Source organism: Strigops habroptila, chromosome 5 (assembly GCF_004027225.2).
Source record: "Strigops habroptila isolate Jane chromosome 5, bStrHab1.2.pri, whole genome shotgun sequence".
NCBI lineage: Eukaryota > Metazoa > Chordata > Aves > Psittaciformes > Psittacidae > Strigops > Strigops habroptila.
In genome coordinates this window covers 11,086,245-11,103,114 of record NC_044281.2, presented here as the reverse complement: position 1 = coordinate 11,103,114, position 16,870 = coordinate 11,086,245, and the positions used below count along the sequence as shown (strand labels likewise).

At 39.9% G+C, this 16,870-nt stretch overlaps 1 protein-coding gene across 7 annotated transcripts in view; it reads left to right on the top strand.

The window, feature by feature from the left end:
- Positions 1-16,870, top strand: part of ANKRD44 (ankyrin repeat domain 44) — a 137,949-nt gene that overhangs the window by 81,869 nt on the left and 39,210 nt on the right. For 4 of the 7 annotated variants that reach the window (XM_030486249.1, XM_030486251.1, XM_030486247.1 and 1 more), the window contains exons 6-12: positions 1,154-1,241; positions 3,489-3,631; positions 4,976-5,188; positions 6,642-6,720; positions 9,880-9,994; positions 13,553-13,635; positions 14,944-15,061. In XM_030486249.1, coding sequence (XP_030342109.1) covers positions 1,154-1,241; positions 3,489-3,631; positions 4,976-5,188; positions 6,642-6,720; positions 9,880-9,994; positions 13,553-13,635; positions 14,944-15,061 — 839 coding nt within the window. The remainder of the gene's footprint in view (positions 1-1,153; positions 1,242-3,488; positions 3,632-4,975; positions 5,189-6,641; positions 6,721-9,879; positions 9,995-13,552; positions 13,636-14,943; positions 15,062-16,870) is intronic. The other 3 variants (XM_030486250.1, XM_030486253.1, XM_030486248.1) reach the window with 1 other exon arrangement.

The window sequence follows — 16,870 nt, the reverse complement described above, 5'->3', positions numbered from 1 at the left end:
AGTCAGTCTGCTTTTCTAATTAGGCTTCTAAAAAATGTGCTTCTGGTTTTTCTACTTATCTTATACAAGCAAACCCTTCCAGCCTAATTACTATATGAATTTCTATATGAAAAACCCAAACTTTTGTAAATAAAGCCCCTATGTAAGGGGTTTTGTTAATGTCTTTAGGTCCAGGTGCCAGTTCCACACCTGAAGATCTAGATATGGAATAAAACCTCTTAGACTTGATCAGTAGGCTTCTGTCAACAGAAGTTGATCAGTTGTACAGTAATTAAAGAAGGAAGAGGAATGGTAGTTCCTGTAAAACAATGATGGTATTTGGCCTTTAAAATACTGCACTGTAGGAAAGAGTAATGCTTGAGTCTGACTGTCATAATCTAAAGCTCCTGAGCTTTTGGATAGAGTATATGAGAAATATTAACTGAATATATGCTGTTACTAGCCTATCTCTGTGGCAAAGCAGTGTACAAGAGGAATATAATCATCTAGCTCTGTAATTCACGGTTTTAGAATGTTTTGCTGAAAAAGACAGTTGTTGAATGCGTTTTCCATTCAGTTCCCTTTTTTCTCCCCCCTGATTTTTCTTACTTTTAATATTGGATGATTGGCAGTGGGGAAAGCAGCTTTTCACCTTTTGGCCATGCTGTCTAAAAGGCCAGTGCCGTATGAAGCAGCCTGGTGCCTGTCCACACCACCATGGCATATGGGAACTTAATAAAAATCACCATGGCGTGGCAAGAAATAGGAACTCCTTGTTGAAAGATCATGCAGATTTCATTTGTCACTTCATGGTCTGGAGGAATTTTGTGCTAATGCACAAGATAACCCCTTAAATTGGTCTTGGGAGCAATGTTTCTCTTCCAGGCCTGCTTTTCTTCCAGGTTGTTTGCCAAGCTGAATTTGAAGCACACTGGAGCAGCAGCACCTCTGCATGCTCTCAGCCCCCTCTGTGGACACAGAACTTGTCTGGGTTACTCATGACCATCGCCGGTCCATGTCATTAATGCACACAGCTTTGAACAGTATTTGTGTAATTTACGGATTTATCATTCAACAGCAGGATTTTGTGATCCCAACTTTCTTGCTAGAATTACTTGTTCTAAACTGTTGAGTGTGTGATCTACAGGGTTGGTTTACTTGCTGTTACTTCTAGATGGTGAACTTGCTCTTAGCCAAGGGGGCGAACATCAATGCTTTTGACAAAAAGGACAGAAGAGCTCTTCACTGGGCAGCGTACATGGGTAAGGCTTGGACTGTTGCTCCTTCTTAATTTCCTGTTCACAAATCAACAGTGTGTTTTAAAACAGACAAGAGCAGACCTGGCCATGGAAAGTGAGTGTTATATTTACCCTGAAGAGGGAAGGTCTAAATACACGCTGTCCATTTATGGTTTTACAGCTGGTGAGGACTTGGCTGTGATTTGCTTTCCAACACAGTTAATTGTGGTCTTTTTGTGTTGCTTTTTTCATTTTGGTCTTTTTATCCCGGCTCTAATTCCAGCCTGAAGTATATTTGGGCTTGAAAAACATATGGGTTATATTTGTTTCATTTTTTGCTAAAAACTACTTTATATAAAATGCAGATAAATGTGATCATAAATTTTGCTGTTTATCTATGTTTATAAGTAGCTAAGTTATGATATTGTTAGGAAGTGTTTTATAGGCTTTCTTCCTGTTAGGAACAAATTGTTATCTTTTATTCCAGAGTGGTAAGAGTAACTGATCCGTCTATTCAAAATGTCAGTGATGTTACCAAATACTCCTTAATTAAATCAATTGACCTTATAATTTCTTTCAAGTTAAAGGAAAATTTCTTATAGTGGGGCATTATAATTTAAAAATACCAGAACAAGATTGCCTGTGAGAGACGTCACGCTTGCTCAAGAGCTTTTGTTGGCCAAGCAGTATATTCCAGATAATAATTGGTGAGGTGCTGTGTGCCCTCAGCCAGCAACTGTTCCATGTGACCTGTCAAAACCTTGATTTTAATCTTGGCACTTTTGGAAACGAGACAATAGGAGATTTCAAACTGCGCGAAAAGCATATTGTGCATTTTTTGATGTACACAGACAGATGGAGAGACTCTTGCCAATGAATGTGATTTGGCTTTTGAGCTAGCGAGCTTTGAACTCCACTCTGTAGAGGTGAAAGGATTTACATTGTGCTGTGCAATTCCATGTCTCTTTTAATTATTTTCAGAAATTCACAATGTACTTTTCAAAATATGTAGATAACGTTTAAGGCCTAAATTATCAATGTTATTTAGGAGTCTGTGGTGTAATTTAGACAGAATTTAGATAATGAGACCCAAGCATCTTATCCTACAAACCCTCACCTAGTTTCTTGAATGCTTAAATATCTTTGGGCTCTTCAGACTTTGTCCATAAAGTTCCCTAGGTCCAGAACTAACTGTCATGAAAGTGCTGTACAACTCAGATGGTGCACAGCTTTATATGCTGTTCGATATAATAGATTTTTAATTCTAAGACAGCTTTGCTTCAACATGGTGCAATAAGGACTATTCCTCAGCCTTGATTTAATTTGACGGTTAGGGCATTATCATGGAAGACAGGCCAGTTGGTCCAAGACCTTCAGGGAGAGAAGGAAACTGGAGATATTGGTGGGTTACAAGTTGCATTTTGAGATGCTTAGTTCTTCCCCTATATTCTATAGGGAGATCCTAATTCAGCAGTAGGCATTTCACTCCTGAAGACAGATGTCCCATAGATCTGGCAGGCAGCTCTCAATCTGTGTGACATTGAGGCTGTTGCAGTTATTTTAGTTTGCAGACTGAGTATATGTGTATAGACTCTGAGTTCAGATTCAAACATTTTTAGACCTATATTCAGGATTTTTTTGCTCATTTTTGTGTTAATGATACAGTTTTGAAGAGTCAAAAACCTGATCCAAAGATCAGTGGATTCAGTAGAAAATCTTGTGTTTGTGTTGGTAGGCTTTGGATCGAATTCTGCACTCCCTTGAAATTCAGCTTTTTGTGTCCTCAATGGTGCTAGAAAAGAGGAGATACCTTCATTTTATCATTTATTGAAGTTATTTTGTATCGCTAACAAAAGCCAAAAAGTGTTAGCAGTTGTGTTTGCAGATGACATCAGTAGGATGCTGTTTTGTATTGTCATGCTCCTGTGCTCACTGTTCTTTCTTTAACAGGGAGAATAAACCTTAAACTGTCATTTTTTAGAGAAATAAATGGGAAAGAGGTGTGATTTTGTTCTTTTAATGACTGTAAAATTAATGCAGGAAAGAGAAATTTGGCACATCTGGTGATGGTGAATGCATGGGTTTCTTGACAAGGATTAGGAACATTTGTGAGGATGATTTTTTTTTCCTCTTATAAAATTGTGGGAGCATTGTGAAACAGCAGCAAAAGGGGCAGTGCATTAACAAGAAATTAACAAGAAAGCAGTAATTTGGGAGAAGTGGTGCTGTGGGATGGTATACTCATTGATTACTATCTTTCATCTTTTGAAGGTCACCTGGAAGTTGTTGCCTTACTGATTAATCATGGTGCAGAAGTGACTTGTAAAGACAAGAAGGGTTACACCCCACTTCATGCAGCTGCATCCAATGGGCAGATTAACATTGTGAAACACCTCCTTAACCTGGGGGTAGAGGTATGTGGTGGCTTCCATGTTTCTCCATATTATTTTCTTCCTTCTTATGGATGCTGCTACAGGCATTGGCAGATCTTCTAAAGAAACTTGTTCCTGTTTTCTGCACCACCTTTTGCTTCATGTGGTTTATTAGTTCAAGAGCCAGGAAACATTCTGGAGTAAAACATGTTCGATATGGACAGTAAGTTCCAGGCCACCTTGCTGAAGAAATCAGGAAATACATGCTGTTCCTGCAGAGGAAGATGGAATAATGAAATTTCCCTTGGCTCAGCGTTCCCCTTGATATGATGAATGGTTGTTCTCAACATATACACTGCAAACTTTACTAAACAGCAGTTGAAGCTGTTTAAGTTTAGGGACCTGTATTTCCTCTGTAGCTGACAGAGGGAAGGAAAAGGATTGCTTTAATTCTGGAAAAGAACTTTTTTTCAGAGCGCAGACTTCTCTTAGTGTAAGTGTTTCAAAGCAGCAATGAGATGACCAGAAAAGCCTGCACTGGTTAATCAGAGATGTCAAATAAAGCCATTACATTTGCCATGGCATTTTCGACTGCCAATAAAATGTCACAAGTCCCTGTTCACGGGCTGTAAACTGTGAAGTTGAAGGGGAATAGGTGTTTCCTGCTATTAACAGTACTGTGCTCATAGCTACCTTTAACTTCCACATTCTCCACCACTGGGTGTGTGATCTTTGAGATGCCTGTATTTTGTGGAAGTGTATTCACATCACTGCTGGATCTTTTGTACAATCTGTCTTGTCCTGTTTTACAGAACAGCAGTTGAATACAAAGCCAGTCATCAAGAAGTAACATAATCTTAATTACATCTTTATAATGCTGAGCTACCGAAAGTGGTTTCTTACTGAAGTGTAAATGGCTATGTGGTTTCACCTTCCCTTCACTCCGACACCTTCATTCCCTTCCCAAAAGAAATCTATAAAAAGAGCTCTTAAGCTTGATTCTGTTCACAGAAATTCTATAGTCAGTGTTTTAATTACTTTTTAATAAAGATTGTGAGCTTCTTATTTATCCTACTTTCCCACTTACATGTAAAGGCTTTCCAGCTTTTGTCATCATCACCAGCATTACATGGTCCTGCTATCAGCTTTAAGCTTCATACTGGCTTTTAGAAATGGCCAGTAGGATAAAAAGTTAATAATAGTAAAGGTAAAACATTCCAAATTAAGCTCTCAGGGAGTATATTTTTGTCAATGAAATTTGCTGGTGAGAAATATGTCCTGTGACAGTTCAAGCCTCCAGCTATTTCCATTCGCAGTATGCGATGTGTTATGTAAAATGGTTAGCTATGTCTATAATTTTAACTATGTCTCCTTGTCTCATTTTAGATTGATGAAATGAACATCTATGGAAATACTGCACTTCACATTGCCTGTTACAATGGTCAGGATTCTGTTGTTAATGAGCTGATTGACTACGGTGCTAATGTAAATCAGCCTAATAATAATGGATTCACTCCCTTGCATTTCGCTGCTGCCTCCACTCACGGAGCACTGTGTCTTGAACTACTAGTGAATAATGGAGCAGATGTTAACCTACAGGTAAAACTTCCATTGCAGCTCTTTAGTTTTACTTTATCCCATTTTGCATATCCCAGGAGACTGGAAACTATAATACTGAGGACAGCATGGCTTTAAATCCTTGATGAAAGTAGAGTGATGCTGAGAAAGTTGATCATTAAACTGTTTGGATGAGATTGCTTCCCAGCAGAGGAGCTTTCAGTACCTTGATAAATATAATGACGGCTTTAAACTCTAGGCCAGCAACTCTCCTGAAGGCATTAATCACTGCTAAAATATAGTCCCAGGAGCTCTATCAGAATGTTATCTTGGGTAGTGGTGGTAAGTCAAGGAACTATTCCTTGCTGGCGTTTTTCTTCCCCTTCAGTATGGATTTAATTAAACCTAATTCTAAAAAGTTCCTTTTGATTTCACTGGGGAAGTAAAATCTAAAGGTTGTTTATTTACCTGTTTTAGAGCCTGAGTTTACAAAGTCTGATTCTTTTAGGATATCCGAATATTCTTGAGATATAATTGATGCATCTTGATGAAGCTGAAAGGGCCTTGCTGTTATCCAGCAGAGGATACTGGTATACATACCGAAAGACTTGACATCTCTGAGTTCATATAAGATTTAGACTACTGTACTTTAGATTCTGTGTGTTTCAGTTTCCCACCTGTAAAACTGGTCTCTTAGCATTTAACACCTTTGGCAAGTCCCTTTAGATCAGTGAGTAGTCAGTGCATTATTTAAACTCACAATTATTAAAATGAAATTAGGGATTTGCTTGCCAAGGAATGCAAAACCCCATGCCAATAAACACAAAGTGATGTGAGTAGTGAGGCTCCTACCCTTCCCTTGCTGTTTTCTCAGCTCCTCGGCTTCCCCAATCTCAGTTTCTTTCTCTAGAACAAAAAATATTAACCTCTACTCATTGTACCTTTCCTTTCACATTCTTTCCCTGTTTTCTAATTGTAATTTGTAGACATCCTATTTTTGATTGCATGGAAATTTATTAACCAGAATTTTTTAATATCATGGGTTTTATTCTGGGATATATCTATAAAATGCAGATTGATAAACAGGACATAGTTCTTGAATCCCTCAGAGACTGCTCCTACTTAGTTTTATGCTTCCTCTGCTTTTCTTTATTCCTCTTGTTGCAGGGGTTAGGGAAAATATTGACTGAATTGGAAATGTTGGTTAAAAATAAATTAAAGAATAATATGTGATAAATCTGTAGGTTTCTAGCATCTATTGTGTACAGCCAGGCTGTAAGCACAGGCTGTACTCCAGCTCATTTGCTACTCATTGCTGAGGAACTATTTTACTTGTATGCTTATACCTTCTGCATTTATCATCATGTATAGCTTCAGTTCTACAGACTTTTGAAGCCAATGGAGGTTTTGTCTGTAGGATGTTGAACTGAGAGACTTCAAATTGTTACCACCACTTTACATGCTAAATGGTTGGGTTTATGTTTGTTTCTGTTAGAGTAAGGATGGGAAGAGCCCATTGCACATGACAGCTGTCCATGGAAGGTTCACACGGTCGCAGACCCTCATTCAGAACGGTGAGTTTCTGTGCCTGTTTAATGACTCTCCAAAAGATGAGGCATTTCCAAGGTTGCAATGTTTAGTTGTTCTGACCCAGAGTGCCGAAGGACTGCTCTGAGAGCTCAGCTCTCTATCAGCTTCTGGCTTTGAGCTGCTCTGACAGCTCTCATTCCAGCATGTCACTACAAGTTGAGATTTTGGTTGTTAACAGAATCCTGTATTCCTCCAGCTGACAGTGGTCAGCTGATCTGCTGTGATTCTTAACCTGAAAATAAGAGTTCAAAGCTCTATTTAGGTTGTCTTTTCTGCTGAGAAGCAGACACAACTTTCTTTCTCAAATTACTTAAAACCTGGAAAAAACTAGTTGTTCTCCCTTGGGAGCCCTGGTGTTCTTAGAATTCAGACCATTTTCTCCACCCTCCACTCGGTAACTGTATTTCTCTCACCTCCTTTAGCTCTATGCCTTGCCACTGTCTTCACTAAGTGTTCAATAAATACTCAGGAGGGTGGACCAGTGCCAACCTGTTTGTTCTCGCATAGCCAGGATTCCTGATTATCAGTCATTTATCAAGTATCTCCTTTGTCCAAGAAACCTACAAAGTATAACAAATATTATTGTTGGAGATCTGGCAGAGGCCTGTTTCTGATTGACAGAGGTTACTATTGCTGGTTGCTTACTTATGCTTCCCAGCTTTGGCCGCTATACCAGACAGGATGGTCTGGGGCTGGTGGTTTGGTTTTTTTGTTTTCCAAAATCCCTAACTTGGAACCTAAGTGTGAGATGTTGAAGATGGCTGAACAGTTACACTGTAAATGTAATGACACCTATATTTACACACAATTGTATGTTAAAATGGAGGTCTTCAGTACATCATGCTTCTTTCAGGTCATCATGCAAACCGTTGTCATATTTCTTCTTGGATAAGTAAAATAGTAATAATAAAAGGAGTTCAGGCAGACTGGAAGAAACTGTGCTTTAGTGCAATTTTTAGTTATTTAGTCAAATATGGTCTCTGACTTCGAGCTGTTGTTTGCTCTGTGTTGGATTTGTGTGTGAAAGGACTGGAAGTTCTTCATCTGTCATTCACGCGTCTCTACTCTTCTTCAAGTTACTTGGGTTTCGCTTCTTTTTTCCTTCATTTGCTGTCCCTCTAATTTTAGTGTTGTACACAGATCTGGTTGCAAGTGACTTAATGCCTCATTGCCATGCGAGAGAGAAATGTCAATGACTTTAAGAAATGGAGTTTCATTCTGCAGTACTTAATGAGCAGGCTAAAGATGTCTCAATTCCGGGCTGCTGTCTCTAGTGACTTGTAGAAGAAGAACTGATTACCTTAAAATTGGAAAATTGCAAATGTAACATCTATCTTTAAAAAAGGTGAAAAAGAAAAGCTGGAGAATTTTACATAGGTCAGCCAAAAATTCTGGCATGAGCAAATGCATAAGCTGTTTGTAATCACTTAGGGAGGAGTGGGCAATATCTGGCATAGTGTTCTCAAGAGTAGAAGATGCCAAAACATCATAATTCTCTTTCACTGCAGGGTAGTAGGCTTTGTGAACGCAGCACAGTCCTCTGACTTTTCCGTGGACAAGTACTGTTAGTGGAGACCTCCGCTGGTGGAGGTTCCATCTCAGGGAAACTGTCCCAGCATTTCACTGACCTTTATTTACAGTTAGAAAATGCTGTATAGTGCTTTACTAGAACTCTTATTGTTGCAGTTGTGGCCTGTTATCTCCTGTGAATAGTGGACATGCAGTAAATATCATCATATCCTGATGTTAGCGAGACTTTTTATATGCTTTCATAAAGTATTCTCATAAAAAACTAGTGGAGTATTACAGTGTCACGGTGTTGCTGTATAACTTGTTGAAAAACTACACTCTGAGATTAGTAATAAATGGATTGTTGTTGAAATGGAAGGTGTAGTGAGGCAGTGTTCAATTTCCCTCCTGGGCCTGGAACTATCCAGTATTTTCATTAACAACTTGGACAGAGGAATAGAAAAAATGTGCTTTTAACATTTGGAGAAAACATGAAGTTGGGAGAGACTGTTAGTTTGGCAGAAGGTGGATTCAGAATGGAAGATGATCCTGTAAAGTTGGAGACAGAAGTTACAATGCAAGTAAAACAAAGCAAAGGTCCCACACAAGCAGGAGTATCAATTGGACACGTTCAGAATGACAACAGCAGGGTGGGTGGCAGCTCCTCAAGAAGGGATCTGGGGCTTGTAGAGGGTCAGAAGCTTGTGACCACAGATCAACTGTGTCCTGGTGTGTAGAAAAATGATCAACAATGTACATGGTGCTGTACAATGTACAGGAATGTGTAGATAGGAGTGTAGCCAGTGGGCATGAAGTAATCATTTTGCTCAGCTCAGCATTAGGAGACGTCAGCCCTAGTACTGTTTCTGGCTTTTGACATTTTACTTCCAGAAGGATGTGAGCCAGCTGGAGAGGGCTGAGGGAAGGGTGAGAATAGTTGGAGTGCAGCAGACCTGACTTACAAGGAGAGACTGAAAAAGTTACAGTTCCCTTGGTCCAAAAAGAAAACAAGGGCTTGATAGCAATCTTTGTGTGGGTCAAAAGCTGTGACAGAGAAGAAAGAAATAATATATTTTTCCTGCTTGTGAGCATAAACCAGAAGATGACAGGCTTAAATTGCAACAGTCCTACTTAAGCACTGTTTGGTTGTTCTTTGGTAAGGCACAGAAAAGGCACACAACATGCTTGTTGTTTGTAGTGTGTTCCTGCTGGCCTCTTGAACAAACTATTTAACATTGCTGTCTTACAGGTAAGGTTGAGTAGCAGTGCTTTATGAATGAGAGCATAGTTTCAGCAGTTTGTTATTTAGTTTGAAGCATCCATTTGTGCCTGTAGATGAGCAGCAGGTCTGAATCATGTACTTGACTGTGGTATATCATCCTATTCATCTATTTCCCATCATTTTTCTCCACCACTGTAGTTGGAGAGAGAGGTGAAGGTGCTGCTGCCAGACCATGTTCAGTACCAGCGGCTGACAGCAGACAGCTTGCTGTGTGCTGGTTCTTAATCTCTGAAATTCAGTGTCTCTGTGGCTGGATTGGTTATGCTGCATTCACTAGAGAGAAATAACGTTTGTGGTCTCTGGTTCGTGCTTCATCTTTCAGTGTTAAACTGTAATAAAACGTTTTTTGCAGGAGGGGAAATCGACTGTGTTGATAAGGATGGTAACACCCCTCTACACGTGGCTGCAAGATATGGACATGAGCTTTTGATTAACACCCTCATAACCAGTGGAGCTGATACTGCCAAGTAGGTGGCTGAAGTGGAGCTGTTTCTAATGATGAAGTGTTATGTCTGATGCCTGGAAACACAGTTACTTTTCAGGTTCTGAAGTGTGAAGGTTAAAAGGGATAAGCATAATTGTACTGTGCTTGAGTGGGTGACATGAGGCTAATATATGAACACTTGGGAAGTGCGGAGGGAAAGGAAACCCTGCTATGTTCCTATTGTGCCCATTTACATGGTTACAAGTACTGCTTTTCTTTCCTAAAGCATTGATGGGGCACAGTGGTATGTAACATACATGAAGGACGTATGTATGTAAAGTGCATCTCGATCACAGTTATTCCAGAAAGTCCATAGCAATGAGTTCGTATAGGAAACATAACTGAAAAAAATTCAGATGCCTTCCAAGGCCTATTCCTTAGTATCTAAATTAGCTTAATGTTTAGTGGCCTGTCAGACATGGTGATTGTTCTTTTGTTTTGTATCTTTTGGTATGACATAGGATAATCAATATAAATGCAGTATTGCAAAGCAGGTGTTACTAAGCATTTCTGATCTCAATAGAAGTGGAGCCTGTCTTGATGTTGCATGGTTTCTGATATTCAGGTGGCTGAAATAATAGGACTGCTTTTATCTGATTCATGAGTTTGGGAGTCTTTCTTGAATAGAAGGACAAAGAGTTGAAATTACACACATTTCTAAATGTTGTTACTGCTTTCTGCTTCAATTCAATTCTTTTCTCTTGCACATGTCAAGACTGTTCTCACAGTATGATAAGTATTGTCAACTCAAACATTGACAGGTGCTTGATATTTAAGAGTACTTGAGTATTGATTAGTTACGTTCATGTTCTTATGATCTGTCCAGAGAAAATAGCAAACCTAAAGGTAAAGAAAGGGGTGTAAGACCAAAGTTACGCAATACCATGACGGATATCTGTACCAAGTGTTTAATAGCAGCATCTGATTTCATGAATGTAAGTTTTTGGCAACTACCTCCACATAATATATAATATAATATAATATATAATATGTATATATTGTATATAATTTAAGAGTCTTCTACCTAGAACCTACGATAGGAATTGGTGATTTTTCTTGACTTGCCTAGTTAGGAAAACCTGCTTGCAGATGCAAATGAGCTGGTTTCGATTTTGAAGATACTTGCAGCTCTTGGCACTTTGTTTGTTTACTTGATGGTGTTTAAGAAACTGGCACATTTTCTCATATTCCTTTATCAAGTACAACTGTCACCATGCAAACTGGTGTGGAACAGATCTTCAAATGGCATGGAAAATGAAATTCCGAAGGTTTCAGCTAACGTCATTGGGTTTATTAACGTAGGCAGCATGAAGATCTTGGTGTCTAAATAGAGTGTATTTTTCCTAGCTCTTTCTCCAGTACAGTAACTCTCTTATCTTGAGGTTTAAAGGGAAAATGAGATGCAGTGGGATAGTCTACTCTTGGAATCAGGATTATCCAGTTAGAAATTTCTATTTCACACTTGGTTGACTGGAACATTGATTGAATGAAATACTTTTTCCAGCAGCAGAAATAAGTGAAATAAGAAGTCATCTCAGAGATACCAGACAGATCCAAATGATGCTGTCTGTGCTAAACAAGGAGCATTGAAACACTGGGAATGGGCTTTCGTATGTGCTGCATGTAAATAACTCTGGCTGGGCTCCCTGAACTGGCTGTGAAAATTCTGCAGTGTTGTTAGCAACAACTGCAGACAGATCAGTCAGTCTTAGAGGCAACTGCATGTAAAGGGGAAAGTGTGTGAGTGATGGGAGGAACCAATGTGAACAACAGTATAGAAGTGTGATACTGGTGAGCAGATGTGCAGATAGTGTTTTTTGATGGAAACTGGCCAAGTCATGTGCTGAGTGGAAATCTTGACCTGAAAGAAGAAAAATACTGCTTCAGGTAACTAGGTGGAGGAGGAGATAGAGAGAAATGCATGTAGAAAGAAGCACAGCAATACAGTGTCCAATGTTAGCTTAAATAAATGAATCCACAGCTAAAAAATGCAACCTGTTTATCATATGCAGCAGGTTGGCAGAGCTTGTGCTGTTCCCTTCAAAGAACAGGCTGTGAGGTTGCCTTAACGTATTTACTCTTAGATGTAGATGCTGACATTAGCAAAATTAAAATCTGTACAGCACCACAAGTCACTCTGTAGAGTAGCGAAGCAATGAGGAGGACACATTTAGTGTGAAGACAGAGGAAAGATGGGCCTGTGGATTCTGGAAACAGTAAGTTTTTTAAAAACGAACCAAACTCAGTTAAATACATTTATGTATAAAATGTTGGAGAGAGTAAAGTGTCTTTATAAACATCCACCTTCATTTTTGTCTAAAGCTTTGTAAGCTATTATGATTTACTGTGAGTCTTGCAGAAAGACAAGTTCTTTCATCTTTGGATCTGTATCTGATATCCTCTTCCACGAGGTGATCATACTCACCCGTCCACCAATTGTCTTGCAGAAATGAAGGGCAGATATGAATCCATCTGCTATTGTTCAAGAGCTTGTCATTTTTCAAAAATATATCTGCTGAAGCAGGCAGGAGATTATAATCTTGTCGAGATAGTTGGTTTCAGAGGTTGCGTGTTTATGTGCACTTGGAGGGCTGCCGGTAGGATAATACTTCTAGAATAACAAGATGCTTTTCACAAAACAATGCTAAATGACAGAAGCCAAGATGTCCAAACCCAAAAGTCTTCTGAGACTGTAAACAGTGGCATGTTTAGGGACTGAACTGGGATCATTTGCTGATATTAATAAACGCTGCTGAGTGCTCAGCTTGTTTAAAAACAATGTGGTTGCCTGATAGAGATTTAGACTTATGATAGGTGCCTACTTTTATTTTTACCCAGCATGCCTGTGCTGGGAAGTTCATAGTGTAATTGAAAAGAGAGTCATGTGTCAAAAGTGGGGAAAAAGTGAAAAGGAGTGTGAGGAGAAGGAGCTGGAGCAAATAGGAAAATTAGATGTTTGGTTCTTAGGATGTGGGAAGAAAACTGTATGTGTCACAGCAGCCTAAAGGAAAGTGTGAAGAAGAGCCTTCAGCTACCCTAACCCCAGAGGAGAGATAGGGAAGAAAGGGAGGCTTAGAAAACCCACATAAGAGTTATCTGAAGGATGTTAACTGCAGGAAAAATGGGATTCAGAAAAAATATTAAGACGATTTAGGCATTTACTTATACCTCAGAATGACAGTTGCAGTTCCCGTAGCTGATGCAGAAATTTGTGCATCCCACACTAGGAAATTGACTCCAAGCAATATCTGCTCTCTCGCTTCCTCCCTTACCTTGGCTTTCGCCTTGAATTTTTAGAAACCTTCCTGCCACATTCTGTTCAAAGCGTAAAGCCAAGATTTTGCTGTATCAGAATATTTTTAACTCCCGAGAAGGCTGCTAAGGAAATACAGATAAAAATAAATGGCAGGAACCAAGGAAGAATCTTCCTTGAAAAGGATAAAAAACATTGCTTTTGAGGAAGGAGCTTTTCATATGACGTGTCTGTATGTAACCTGCATTTTCACATCACTGTGTGTAATGAGGCTGTTGTGCCTTTCAGGTGTGGGATCCACAACATGTTCCCTTTACACTTAGCAGCACTGAATGCTCACTCAGACTGCTGCAGGAAGTTGTTGTCATCGGGTAAGTAAATCCCCCAGTGTCTGTGCAGCTCCAGTAGTGTGTGTCTCTGCTGCTTATGGCCCCTTTTATACTCATTGTTGTGAATTGTTCAAATGAAAGACTTCCTGTGCTGCTGTGTTCGCCTGTGTGCTGTAGTGTACGGGAGCACGCGAAGCTTTCCTAACGGCATGCTGGTACTTCCTCACATCCTGTATTGTTCATGCCCAAAATTCTTTCCTCCTGGTAGGTTTAGAGATGCAGAGAGTTTATATCAATTTAGAGAGTTTATATTAATTCACCAGGAGGAGGGAGGAAATTGAGGACCCTTTTTCCGAACTGTAGGACTGTGAGATACTGTTTTGTTTTGGGTTCTTTTCCCCAAAGGAATAATTCAGGAAATTATCTCCTTGGGGCCTGCACTGCCGCAGGTATTTCCATCTCACTGATGATGACATATTTTAGATATAGCGAAAGTGTATTTCTGAATTTGGACAGAGTAAAGGAGTTAGGCTGGCCAAAGCTCTGTGAGCACGGGATGGGAAAAAAGTGTAGTGTTGAGAGAGCAGTTCTCAGGATCCTCACCAGAGCCTAAAGCAGAAGAAGAAGGAATTTGCTGACGCAAGTGTTACAAAAGAGGCATTATCAGGTGCCAAATCCCAAATTCTTTCTTTCCAGGCAAGAGTTCCCATGAATTAAAAAATCAGAAGGCAGACCATATGCTTTTTCTAGGAAATTGCTTTGTTACTATACACCTAAAATCTCCTACAATGACTTTTTCTCCTAAACTTGAGTCCTGTAGGCTAAAGCGTGGAAAACGGTAATTACATATCCATTCCATTAAACTTTGTATGCTCTGGACTTGACCACTAGATCTGAAATGAGAGCAGCAGCTCTGGGTGACCAGAGTCAGTACTGCCAGGCTTATATCCTTTGGCCTTGTGCATCTTTGAATATCTCCTGGAAGCCTCTTTCCAACCCAAAAACCGCATGCAATAAAAATGGCCCCATTTCATGTTCAGTCTGACTCTGTGGTTTTTCCTCATTTCTTCATGTTTTCTGTCTTCATGTCCTGCTGCTGCAGTCCTCTTGATAAGTATCTGCCTCATAAATGCCTGTCACACTGTTTTAAATAGGGATGTGGCGAGGAGCTGGATGTGGAAATAGATGCTCGTTGCCTTTGCAGCTCTTTTTATAGAGCTGCCAAACTGGATGGAGCAGCTGCTCGCCGTTCCCCTGACAACCTCTTTCTGACTGTAGTTGCTTGCGTTCTGTTTCTTTCCCAACTAACTGATTTTTCTGTCTCTGCAATGTTTCTTGTGGTTTAACTAGGACAAAAGTATAGCATAGTGTCCTTGTTTAGTAATGAGCACGTGCTGTCTGCAGGCTTTGAAATAGACACCCCTGATAGTTTTGGAAGAACGTGCCTCCACGCTGCTGCTGCAGGAGGGTGAGTAGCTGCCTCTGTAGCTGTTGTAAGTTCTTTCGTGGCTTCGTTGGAGATTTGGTGCCAGCCAACTTGACTGTGCCATCCACAGAGGAATTTATTGTGGTGCAAGGGAAGCAAAGCAGTCTGATGTCAAATTTGGGTCACTTGGGCCTGTCTTTTTCCACTACCCTCGTGTAGGGGTTGCTTGCAAAGTAGAGGAGATGGTCTGATTCCCTCTGCTGCAGAGAGCTGGGTGATTTGAAGCATGGGTTTCAGGTATAGGGTAAAACTCTTTCCTGGGAAGACTGCCTCAACTATGGATGGGGGTACTGCAGACTCACCCAGGTCTGTCTGTTGACGACAACCATTGCTGAGGGCCAGCAGTCAGCAGGAAATCATCTGTTCCTGGGACAAAGCGAGTAAGGAGGAAGAGCTGTAGCTCCTGGGATGCTGCTGGCAGGGGAGTTATTCTCGGCCTCCGCCTTTGGACTGTGTCCTTGTCTGAAAATGCAACAGTGCCCATCAGATTGCAACCCTGGAGGCCAAACGCAGCTCATTTCCCTCTTTGCCATTTTTCATGCGCAAATTAAAAAGTTTCTAAAAGAAAAAGCAACAAACCAAAACAACAACAAAAGACCAACCCCAGAACAAACAACCAACCCTCAACCTCCACGTTAGAAAGTTAAGACTGTTGTTCTCTCAGGGTGCAGCATTCCTAATAAGTGCAGGGAGGCCAGAAATGGAAACAAATGAAAAGTGAAATGCATCAATTTAAGTTGTAAACGTAGCATCCAGTTAGTTTAAATATTTCCAAGTCATTGTCAGTGGAGTGCTGTGAAGTTAACCTAGCAAAACAACAAAGCATTTGGCAAGCACTGAGTTTTGACTCTTCTGCTGAGTACTTTATGGCTCAGCAAACAGCTGAAATGGAGCCTTGGCTAGAACCCAGCTTGGATTCTCTGTGGTTATAGCAAGCAGAAATGGTCATCCACAGCAAACACTTGGCGGTCTTTCTGGAAGTTGGTTTTTCTTCCCAGTGGACCAAAATGAATATCACAAAGTTTTTGTTATTACAAAAAAATAATAAAATTGATCCAAATACTGTTTCTATTGTTCTTTTGGTATTACTCTTCCTGATACTTCTCTGACATTAATAGTGGAGGGATGACTGTTGCTTGGATGGAGATTATTATAGTGTAGTTCAATAAGGCTGCACCCCAAAAGAGTAATAAAAACAACCTGGAAGTCTGAAAGAAGAGGAGAGGCTTTATAAGAAGCAAGAGTGGCTCATGAAAGTAAACCATATTTTTCCAGTGGTTTACTGCAATTGTCATCACTAACAAGTGTTTTTATTTTTAGTACATTGTGGTGAGCGTTCTGTAGCTATTTTATGCAATAGCAAATTAGAGTAGGGATGAACATATGCCAACATATTGCATCCAGTCTTTTTTTTTTCCTGGAGCTGGAGCTATAGAAAAGGCTTTCATTTCTTCCTGACACATGCCTGTTACTCCCATTACATTAATGGGAGTTGCATGGGTACTAGGAAAAGAACATGCTTCAAAGGCCTGCTCATCTGATTGTGAACACAAATGATTTATTGCCCCTGTGAATGACAAGGAGTCTTGGAAAGTGCTGCACTTCTTTATGTCATTTTCTGGCTTGGAGTCATGTATTTATTCGCTTGCATTACAAAAGATGTGAGAGTTGAGCTGTTTTGTTTTCTATTAAAAATCACCTGGCTTTAAACAAGATGAAGAAGCAGCTATGATGTGGTGAATTACTTCAACAGTTACAAAGCAACAGAGTCCAACTCATCCACTTATATAA